Source organism: Convolutriloba macropyga, chromosome 11 (genome assembly GCF_964194025.1).
Source record: "Convolutriloba macropyga chromosome 11, txConMacr16.3, whole genome shotgun sequence".
NCBI lineage: Eukaryota > Metazoa > Xenacoelomorpha > Acoela > Convolutidae > Convolutriloba > Convolutriloba macropyga.
In genome coordinates, this window is record NC_134478.1 from 7,453,583 (window position 1) to 7,465,684 (window position 12,102).

The following is a 12,102-nucleotide window of genomic DNA, read 5'->3' on the forward strand; positions in this document are numbered from 1 at the left end:
ACCCCCCATTTGACGCCCGAGACGAAGCAAAATTGTGCCAAAATATCTTGGAATTTTTCAAAGATCAACTTAACTTAAAGTTAAGGATATAGTTGATAAAAGTTTGAAAGCGTATCAAATCTTGCCCAACCGGAGAGAAGTGTCTGGAGGTTTAATGCCCACAGTTATTGTCAAGTTTGTATATTTCAAAGACAAGGACGAAGTATTCAAAAACCGACGAAAACTTCGCGACTTTAAAAATCCGATAAACAATAAAAACACTTAAATCATGGAACGATTGCCTCCTGTTGAGCATGATATAAAGGCGGAAGCTGGTAAGCGAAATTATGTGGTGTCTACCAGAAACTGCATGATATCTGTACTTTGTCACATAAATGGCAAAGACGTATTTATTCCCGTAAAATCAAAACAATGTCTTGACAATCTGAGGCACCCAGTTGTTCGCAAGCAATTTGCTACCGGATCTTATGTGGGGCAAAAGAGAGATCGCAATATTGAGAAGTCGGATCTAACGCCGGACCAGAAAAAGACAAAGTAAACGTCTATAGAAAGAAACTCAATCAAACGGACAAGACTGTTTGAATTTTGTTTTGTGTATTACGTGAAACTCAGAGCAAACTTGACGTTGGTGTTTTTTTAAGTTTTTTTGTCGTGTAAAGCTCCAGGTATTCAAGGGGGGTGGGAGGGTGTTCATTTTGTTGGTCTTGTATTACTTTCTTTAATTTTTTTTCTCTGCCTATTTTAATAAATTCGGATTGCGAAGAAATTTTTGTAATTAAAAAAAGTCGTCACTTGTTTCGTTGGCAGTCGGGTGTCTGTGATTTCCGCGGACACTCCTATAAGACTTTTACATAAAAAAATTAGTTGTGATGTTCGCGACTACGAAATTATGTATGAAAACAACAAAGAATCTGTGATTTCCGCGGATTCTTAGATTTTTATTTAAGTAGTTGTGATTTTCGCAACTGCTTAGTCAGAAGCTTCAGTAACCTAGTGTCTGTGATTTTCGCGGACTCTTACTAGGTTTAAGATAAAAGTGGTTGTGATTCTCGCGACTGCTTATCCATAAGGGTAAGAAACTGAGTGTCTGTGATTTCCGCGGACATTTTTAGATTCTGTACATAATTAGACCATTTACAATAACTTTCCAAATTAGCACGTCGTGAAAGCTGCGTAATAACTCCCAAAAAGCGGAGGAAAAACGTGGTGACAACAAAAATTCAAGAACTTGCAAATTTTTTTTGAGCTGTTTTTCTCATTGCGTGTGTTCTTAAGACCAGATGAATGAGGTTGCAACGCAATCAGTATACTAATGCGATTACTTCTGCAGAATATTCGATCGATTACTAAGAACTTTTCTGAACTTGAAACTTTCCTAGCCGAGACATCAGAACCCGAAGTAATAGCACTTACTGAAACTTGGCTTTCAAAAAGCCCCGCTCATGATTATTTTTTTTTTAAAAACTTATCAAAATTTGGTAGTCGCTAACAGGGAGAAAAGAGGTGAGGGTGTTGCATTTTATGTTAGGAAAAATCTTGCCTATAAAATTGTTGCACAGCTTGAGCTGAATGAATTGCAGATTCTTACAATTTTTTTGCATCCGTTCACATTTTTAACAGTTGTGTACAAACCGCCTTCTACAAAATGTGGTTTTCTGTTAAACCAGCTGACAGAATACATCCTCAACTTAAACATACCCTTGGGTCAGAAACACTTGCTTTGTGGGGACTTCGATATAGACTTGCTTCGTAGCAGTAGTGCATCCGAATTGCTTAAAGGCACGTTAAGATTCTTTGAGTTAGAAAGTATGAACTCGGAATCAAAAACCAGAACATGTAGAGGTGGAGGCACATCAATAGACCTTTGCTTTGCTAATCATGACGTAACAGTGTCCATTGTAGAAACGGCTATAACAGATCATTTCACTCTAATTTGTGATACACAGATTGAGATGTGCAACATTGACGATAACGAAAAATGCAGCTATAGGTGTTGGAAAAAACTAAAAAATGAACAAACACTATTAAATATGAATTTTGTTTTACAACATGAATTAGTAAAGAATGCTAAAATTTTTACGCATGGAACAAGTGAGGAAGCGTTCACAAAGTTTTTTGAGATTCTTGCTCAAGTTTTGAACAATTATTTTCCGAAAGAAACAAAAAAGTCTACTAAGAGACCGAAAAATTGTTGGGTGGATAATAAGGTTAAAAAAGAATGTCAGCGCAAGAAAAAGCTATATCAGGAACACATTCGCTGTAAAACACAAGAAAATTGGTTAAAGTTCAAGCAGCAGCGAAAAAAAGCCAAAGCAGTTATAAGACAGACTAAATGGAAGTACTTTGATGCATATCTCTCCTGCAAGGAAGAACAAGGGAATAAAACCTTTTACAAAACAATGAAAAGTCTGAAACCCTCAGCTGCAAGTGTCAATGCTAATGACCTTAGCCCAAATTGTGAAGTGTTCAATACTTTCTTCAGCACAATAGGATCTGACTTAAACAGTAAGTTTGACTTTAGTCCAAATTTCTCCCTTATTGACAAAGTACCAGCAACTATGTTACTTCTTGGCACTAATGAAAAGGAAATAGAGTGTATTATAGATAAATTAACAAACAAAATAGTCCAAATTTCTCCCTTATTGACAAAGTACCAGCAACTATGTTACTTCTTGGCACTAATGAAAAGGAAATAGAGTGTATTATAGATAAATTAACAAACAAAATCTCTGAGGACCAGTATGGAATCAGCAACAAATTCCTTAAAGCAGTAAAATGCACCATAGCACCCCTTTTGACTGACTTAGTAAATCGATCAATTGCAGACGGCATTTACCCAAAAAGTTTGAAAACAGCCAAAGTTATTCCTATACACAAGTCCGGAGACAAGAGCGTTTGTTCTAATTACAGACCTATTTCCGTATTACCTACTGTAGGAAAAATTTTTGAAAAAATTCTCAAGTCGAGAATAGTAGACTTTCTGGACAAAAACAGCGTCTTTACAGATAAACAGTTTGGCTTTCGTAATAAAACAAGTACAGTGGACGCTATAGCAATTGTGATAGATAGCTTAAGGTCAGACAAAACAACTAGTACAAAAAGCTGTCGCGCATTTTTGGATCTAAAAAAGGCCTTTGATACCGTAGATCACAACCTGTTGTTAAAAAGTGTGAACTTTATGGTCTTAGAGGCCATGTTCTGGAATAAATTACTTCCTACCTTACTGACCGAAAGCAGTTTGTACTACACAACAGCCTAAGATCTAGAGTTTTAGCAATAAACTGTGGGGTACCACAAGGCTCAGTTTTAGGACCCATTTTGTTCCTTTTGTATATAAATGAAATGCCGAAAGTCTGCCATACTCTTAAGGTCACTCTTTTTTCTGATGACACCTGTTTGCATTGTAGTTACGATAACAAAAACATTGATTGCGTACAACAAGATCAAAACCAAAATTGAGAAGTGGCTTGGTGAAAATAAACTAACGTTAAATCAACAAAAAACGTACTTGTTGACACCAAGCTCTCCATTGCTAACTAATAGGGCCAACTTTTCTTTCAACGGTGTGACTATTGCCTATGCACAATGTGTCAAGTATTTGGGATTACATATTCATATGAACCTAACTTTTAAAGAACATGTTAAGTTCGTTCAAAAAAAAAATTTTTGGCAACATTCAACCGCTACGATTTTTCAGACAGTTTGTAAGTCAAAAACGAATGCTGCATTTATACAAGATCTACATACAACCTGTTTTCCAATATGGAGTTCTGATTTATGGCTCTGCTATTAAAACAGATCTCTTGGCGCTTGAAAAATTACAAATACTGGTGTGGAGAATACTCTTTGGTGTTAAAAAGTTTAACTCAATTAACAACATAAGACAAAAGCATCGTTTACTATCAATACGTGAACTGCATGTTTATGAACTGATGAAGTGTCTGAGTAAAATTATAAGAAATGAACAACATAACACAAGAGTTAAATGATGTCATTTCCAAAGATGAAATAGAAGTTATTACTAATGATTCAAAAAGAATCAAAACAATTTAAAATAGGTCAAAAGGCACTAAGCAAGAAAGCAAAATTCTTAAGTGGCGCTTACGCAAACTGTTCAATGTTTTAATGAAATGGGATGTCAGCATTGTCTTAAAAATTGTTCAATGTAAATCCAAACAACTGCCGCATTTACTTCATGAGCTGAAAGATATTTGTGACAATGAGGAACTCATAAAGGCTTTTTGTTAAGACTTCGCTCTTTTAGTGTTTTTTTGTTTCTGTATTAAAATCAAAGATGAATTGTTTTTTTCCAGTTGTTTTTAATTTTTGATTTAGTTCGGGGGATGGGTGTTGGAAGTAAAGAAAATCGTACAACCCATAAAGAAACAATTTGCTCTTAGGCTCCACTTGACAGGCTTAATGCCTTATTGGTGTCCTTTCAGATACATTTAGATACCAAAATTGTATTTACAGTATCTGAGAACAATTTATCATTAAATTTACATTGAGACTTCTGGTAAGTCGACGTTGCGTTTTATGTGAATTTCATATGTAGTTGGGAGGACAGGTGTAGGGGATCAATGGTATGAAGGCGTATAAAAATATAGCTTATCAAGTGGAAATGATGTGGTAAAGAGGTTCAATACGAGAAGTTTACCGAAAGAAAAATAGGCATCACTTGAAAGATTACATTTTAAACCATTCAACCCAAGATAAAAATTTCCTGATTACCTCAAAAGTTACACGCAAATGAATCTTTCATGAAAAAATTAATTATTCATGGAAACTCTTCTTCCTTGAATACAACCTCGTAGAAAGAAGTTTTGCTAACATCCCGTTCGTTACACTCCAAACACAAAATGAGTTTTTTTTTACTGTTTTGAGATTCTTGAGTTTTTTTATAATTTGATGAAGAGTTTTTGCTGAATTCGGCTCCAGTAGCAATTAATAACTGCTGTATGGTCAATGAGCATCTGATAAACAGAGGCAAATAATTAATAAATTGTTAACGATTGAGAAAATCATCACTTTTAGTATTATCGAAAGAAATAATACGTCAAGATTTCTTTTAGATATCTTGCTAGCTATTGCTACCGAGAGACCATTAGTAGGTATAGTTGAACCTTTTAAAATGCTTTAAGCCAAATGTTTTCAAAGACCTTGTGTAACCGCTCATATAAATTAATTAAATGGAGTATGAAGATATTTTGAAACTTCCGCCGTAACATTTCACTTAAATCATCCGAGAAAAAGAATGTGAGATGGGGCCAAACACTTAAGTTTTATAGCAGCTCTCATTTCACGTTTTCTTTCGCATCATAAATTTGACTTTTTTTGGTAAAAACTCACCCAATGAGATGCTAACCCGATGCAGAAAGATTTAAAACTTTTGGTTATACACCTGTGCTCTGTAAATGTTTTGACTGATTACATTGTCACGCGTAACTAGGTCATTTAATTTAAATCTTGTTTTAAAATTTTGTGAAAAATTACAGCAAAGGGAACAGACTCAATAGCGTAACTTCTTACCTGTGAGAGTGAGGACGTGTTTGAAGGCCTGTGAGAACAGGTGTGGTCGGCTGAAAGATGTCGTAATGACTGAAGACAGTGTCCGAAAATGTCGTGGGGAGGAGGTCTCATTAAGCATCAATTATCGACGACAGTAGCCACATACCACGAAAGGCTCATCCACCACTGCAGTTCACACACACAAACAAGATTTCACGCAATTGTAGCGTCACTAAGTGAAATTATGTAATTATTATGTAATCTAAAGTACCAGGTGATGCGCAATTAAACTCCCAGCTCCACTCTTCAGAATACTTTATGAACAATACAAGAGAATATTGGGATTTAACTCTGTCATATTCTTCAAATTAATAATTACAGAGTAAATTTTACAAATAGCATGAAAGAAAGAGCTCGCTATCACGTTCAGATTTGCAGCTACAGAACACAATCGGCAGTTGTAACCCAGACGAATTTAATTCTTAGAAATTGTTAAACAAGCCTATATAAATCACATAAATAGACTGAATGGAATTATTAAAGTATGTGGCTCATTAATGATAAATTGATTCGGTGAATCAATCTAAATTGAACTTGTTAATTTCTGAGGAGTAAACATTTAACCAGAAGACAGCTAAACTGTACTAACCATCTGTTCGTTCTTAGATCATACAAACGAGTTCAGCAAGCAATTGGCTTGTTTTGAGCAAAAATCCTTGCAAGCGATAATTCTTTCGAAAATTTTGTCGGCGAAATTCAACTTTATACACCAAAGCAGTGATGGAAACGTCTAACAGTGCTCAAAAGTAATAATAGGTAAGTAAGCAAAGTGGTTATAATAAATTAGTGTTGATGCCAAATATTGAGAAGTGTTGTTTGTTCGTCAGTATTGTTGGGGAGCTGATTTTATGAAAGTTCACAGCCTCTGTACACGACACGAACGACACCTAACAGACACCTACGTACACTAATCTGAAAAAGAAATAGTCATTATTGTTTGATGGATCGTCATTATTGGATCATCATTACTTGATGAAAAGAAGGTGACCGAGTCCCGCTTTTTCACCCCTATTAGAACGCCCCGTTTTTTAAGCGCTTTCTAATGACCCCTCATTCAATTCACCCCCATTTTATTTGTAAAATTGGTACAAATAATATTCAAATTAAGGGATACAGGGATACGTAGGGTTTGAGAAACGGCTTTAAGATAATAAGCATGCGGGGTTTAATGATACAGGCTCGAAACGATAAGGTGTTTAAAAATAGTTGGTAAATGAATCGGGTGAAAGGAACTATTAGGCCTTGGATAGCAGAGAGAGAAAATAAAAGTATGAGCGAAGAACTAGTCTCATTATTCCATACATGCAGAGGCCAGACTAATTGACTGATTATTATAACAATGAAACGCTGAAACCAGAAGGAATAAATCAGTACGTTTGTCTGGTACCAACGTCCCGATGCAATTTTCTTGTTACAAACAACCTCCCCTTACTAGCTAACATGAAAAGGAAATTTTTGGGCTACGCAAAGGCCAGGGTTCTGTGGACAACAGAAAATTGGGAGACATCACGATTGAATCTATACCACTCATATAATTTGGAAGTTACACAATGTTTTGATTTTTTTAGTTGAAAACTTTGAAATTCAATGTCTATATTACAGAAATATATATGAACTTTCAAAAATGAAAATATTGAATTCTGTAGCAAAAACATCAAACATAGTAAGAGCTCGCGTTCTTTTTACTCAGTCTTCCGCCAATTCGGTGGCACCAAAACAGAGACTGCTAACGATATTGACCCTAGCACTTTCAATAAACACTTCGCAAACATGGGAAGTAGTCTCGACAACAAAAATAGTAAAAACGAAATACTTCTGGGACATCGAGTCCTAAACAGTTTTGTTTTCGGGGACATAACAACAAACTAAGTAGTAATTGCCATAAGAAATTTAATAATTCTAACTCGACTGGTCATGATGGTATCTCCAGCAAGGTTCTTAAACTATTGCTACCTGTTATAGTTCACCATTGGCAAATCTATTTAATTGTTGTTTCTTTGAAGAGCAGTATTCTAGTATTTTGAAAAAGGCCAGAATTTTGCCCCACTGTAAAGGTGGCACGCGAACTGATGTTAACAATTACCGACCTATTAGTCTCTTACAATCTTTCGATTAAAGTTTTTGAAAGCATAATTTATCATAGGATGTTGAAGTTCTTAGATAAAAATAAAGTAATTAGCACCAAGCAAATTGGTTTTAGAACGAAACACTTCTGCAGTACGGCTCTCTTAACGCTTAGAATTCCTAACTCCGGACCAAAAGCAGCAGGCTTCGGCTTGCTTTATTGCTCTAAATAAAGCGTTTGATACAATTGATCAAAAAAATTTTGTTACAAAAACTTGAACGTTGTGGCTTTCGAGGTTAATTTCTAAACTTGTTGCAAAAAATTCTATCGCGTTTCAATCCAGATCGAGTTTCAGTCCGGAATATCTAGTGAAGTGCATCACTCAGATTGTGGTGTAGCGCAGGGCTCTGTGCTTGGCCATTTGTTGTTTCTGATATACATCAATGACATGACCCAAGTAATTGAGAATAGTGAAGACATCTTGTTTGCTGATAATACCACCATATTGGGGGGATCTCTTCTGTCCTGCGTTGTCATCAGACCGTGTTCTAGCTCAAAATTGGTTTGATAACAATAAGTTAACCATCAATGTAGAAAAAAGTTGCACAGTCAACTTCGGATCAGGAAATCGGTTTAGTACTGTTTTTGATGGTAAACCCACTAAGGTGATGGATTCCTACAAATATCTATGCGTTTTCATTGATAAAAAATTGTCTTTTATCCAGCATTTTGAGCATGATTGTAAAAGTTTAGGCAGAACAAATGGCATTTTTTTCAAAATAGGAAACTTTTTAACCAAGTTTCAACTGCTAACATTTTACAATTCCTGTGTCCAATCTATTGAATATGGATTACTGATAAACGGTAGTGCTTTTAAGACAGATCTCAATAAAACCTTAAGATGTCAAAAACCAATTTGCCGAATTATATATCAAAAGACGGACGAATCACATAACAACATTCATGCACATCAACTCAATTCTTTTGGTTTTTGAACTGTACCTGTCTGCAGCGTTTCTTGAAATGTTTCAAGAGCTCCGTAAGGTTTCCTCATTGAGAATCATGGCTTGGCATGAAAAGCAGAACAAACAAAAACAGCATAAACAAAACGGAAATGTTACCTCCGGCGAGGAGTCGCAGCAATATTGGTGAGAAATCTCTAGAGCCATTTGAAGAAAGAATATAACTTTGCACAAGATTTGTGTCTTATACCATCTGATCTTAAAAGCATGAGTAAGGTAACGTTTTTGGCCTTTTTCAAAAACTGCGAGCATCTTTATATTCTAGATAATTCTGAATTGCTTGGTTTGTTTTGGTAAATTTCTAACTTTAAATTTCTAATTTTAGGGTGAGCACTTGTTGAGCTCTTTGCAATGACCTTTCCAGAAGAAATGTAATTATTTATGTTTTTCTGGATAAACGGAATTCAAATTTTCAAATATACAGTTAGGAAAAGCTTTGAATGTTGGTTGGTTCATTATTGCGAAGAAGGGGAAAACAGCACATAAATAGACTGAATGGAATTATTAAAGTCTGTGGCTCATTAATGATAAATTGATTCGGCGAATTAATCTAAATTGAACTTGTTAATTTCTGAGGAGTAAACATTTAACCAGAAGACAGCTAAACTGTACTAACCATCTGTTCGTTCTTAGATCATACAAACGAGTTCAGCAAGCAATTGGCTTGTTTTGAGCAAAAATCCTTGCAAGCGATAATTCTTTCGAAAATTTTGTCGGCGAAATTCAACTTTATACACCAAAGCAGTGATGGAAACGTCTAACAGTGCTCAAAAGTAATAATAGGTAAGTAAGCAAAGTGGTTATAATAAATTAGTGTTGATGCCAAATATTGAGAAGTGTTGTTTGTTCGTCAGTATTGTTGGGGAGCTGATTTTATGAAAGTTCACAGCCTCTGTACACGACACGAACGACACCTAACAGACACCTACGTACACTAATCTGAAAAAGAAATAGTCATTATTGTTTGATGGATCGTCATTATTGGATCATCATTACTTGATGAAAAGAAGGTGACCGAGTCCCGCTTTTTCACCCCTATTAGAACGCCCCGTTTTTTAAGCGCTTTCTAATGACCCCTCATTCAATTCACCCCCATTTTATTTGTAAAATTGGTACAAATAATATTCAAATTAAGTGATACAGGGATACGTAGGGTTTGAGAAACGGCTTTAAGATAATAAGCATGCGGGGTTTAATGATACAGGCTCGAAACGATAAGGTGTTTAAAAATAGTTGGTAAATGAATCGGGTGAAAGGAACTATTAGGCCTTGGATAGCAGAGAGAGAAAAGTATGAGCGAAGAACTAGTCTCATTATTCCATACATGCAGAGGCCAGACTAATTGACTGATTATTATAACAATGAAACGCTGAAACCAGAAGGAATAAATCAGTACGTTTGTCTCGTACCAACGTCCCGATGCAATTTTCTTGTTACAAACAACCTCCCCTTACTAGCTAACATGAAAAGGAAATTTTTGGGCTACGCAAAGGCCAGGGTTCTGTGGACAACAGAAAATTGGGAGACATCACGATTGAATCTATACCACTCATATAATTTGGAAGTTACACAATGTTTTGATTTTTTTAGTTGAAAACTTTGAAATTCAATGTCTATATTACAGAAATATATATGAACTTTCAAAAATGAAAATATTGAATTCTATAGCAAAAACATCAAACATAGTAAGAGCTCGCGTTCTTTTTACTCAGTCTTCCGCCAATTCGGTGGCACCAAAACAGAGACTGCTAACGATATTGACCCTAACACTTTCAATAAACACTTCGCAAACATGGGAAGTAGTCTCGACAACAAAAATAGTAATAACGAAATACTTCTGGGACATCGAGTCCTAAACAGTTCGGGGACATAACAACAAACTAAGTAGTAATTGCCATAAAAAATTTAATAATTCTAACTCGACTGGTAATGATGGTATCTCCAGCAAGGTTCTTAAACTATTGCTACCTGTTATATTTCACCATTGGCAAATCTATTTAATTGTTGTTTCTTTGAAGAGCAGTATTCTAGTATTTTGAAAAAGGCCAGAATTTTGCCCCACAGTAAAGGTGGCACGCGAACTGATGTTAACAATTACCGACCTATTAGTCTCTTACCATCTTTCGATTAAAGTTTTTGAAAGCATAATTTATCATAGGATGTTGAAGTTCTTAGATAAAAATAAAGTAATTAGCACCAAGCAAATTGGTTTTAGAACGAACACTTCTGCAGTACGGATCTCTAAACGCTTAGAATTCCTAACTCCGGACCAAAAGCAGCAGGCTTCGGCTTGCTTTATTGATCTAAATAAAGCGTTTGATACAATTGATCAAAAAAATTTTGTTACAAAAACTTGGAACGTTGTGGCTTTCGAGGTTAATTTCTAAACTTGTTGCAAAAAATTCTATCGCGTTTCAATCCAGATCGAGTTTCAGTCCGGAATATCTAGTGAGGTGCATCACTCAGATTGTGGTGTAGCGCAGGGCTCTGTGCTTGGCCATTTGTTGTTTCTGATATACATCAATGACATGACCCAAGTAATTGAGAATAGTGAAGACAACTTGTTTGCTGATGATACCACCATATTGGGGGGAATCTCTTCTGTCCTGCGTTGTCATCAGACCGTGTTCAAGCTCAAAATTGGTTTCATAACAATAAATTAACCATCAATGTAGATAAAAGTTGAACAGTCAACTTCGGATGAGGAAATCGATTTAGTACTGTTTTTGATGGTAAACCCACTAAGGTGATGGATTCCTACAAATATCTATGCGTTTTCATTGTTAAAAAACTGTCTTTTATCCAGCATTTTGAGCATGATTGTAAAAGTTTAGGAAGAACAAATGGCATTTTCAAAATACGAAACTTTTTAACCAAGTTTCAACTGCTAACATTTTACAATTCCTGTGTCCAATCTATTGAATATGGATTACTGATATACGGTAGTGCTTTTAAGACAGATCTCAATAAAACCTTAAGATGTCAAAAACCAATTTGCCGAATTATATTTCAAAAGACGGACGAATCACATAACAACATTCATGCACATCAACTCAATTCTTTTGGTTTTTGAACTGTACCTGTCTGCAGCGTTTCTTGAAATGTTTCAAGAGCTCCGTGAGGTTTCCTCATTGAGAATCATGGCTTGGCATGAAAAGCAGAACAAACAAAACACGCATAAACAAAACGGAAATGTTACCTCCGGCGAGGAGTCGCAGCAATATTGGTGAGAAATCTCTAGAGCCATCTCTAGAGCCATTTGAAGAAAGCATATAACTTTGCACAAGATTTGTGTCTTATACCATCTGATCTTAAAAGCATGAGTAAGGTAACGTTTTTGGCCTTTTTCAAAAACTGCAAGCATCTTTATATTCTAGATAATTCTGAATTGCTTGGTTTGTTTTGGTAAATTTCTAATTTTAAATTTCTAATTTTAGGGTGAGCACT

At 35.5% G+C, this 12,102-nt stretch overlaps 1 protein-coding gene across 1 annotated transcript in view; it reads right to left on the reverse strand.

Moving 5' to 3' along the window:
* LOC142349632 (uncharacterized) overlaps positions 1-6,500 on the reverse strand; it is a 116,864-nt gene extending 110,364 nt beyond the window's left edge. The window contains exon 1 of the mRNA XM_075401337.1: positions 5,530-6,500. Within this exon, the coding sequence (XP_075257452.1) occupies positions 5,530-5,647 (118 nt within the window). The 5' untranslated portion in view covers positions 5,648-6,500. The remainder of the gene's footprint in view (positions 1-5,529) is intronic.
* Positions 6,501-12,102: the final 5,602 nt, after the last annotated feature.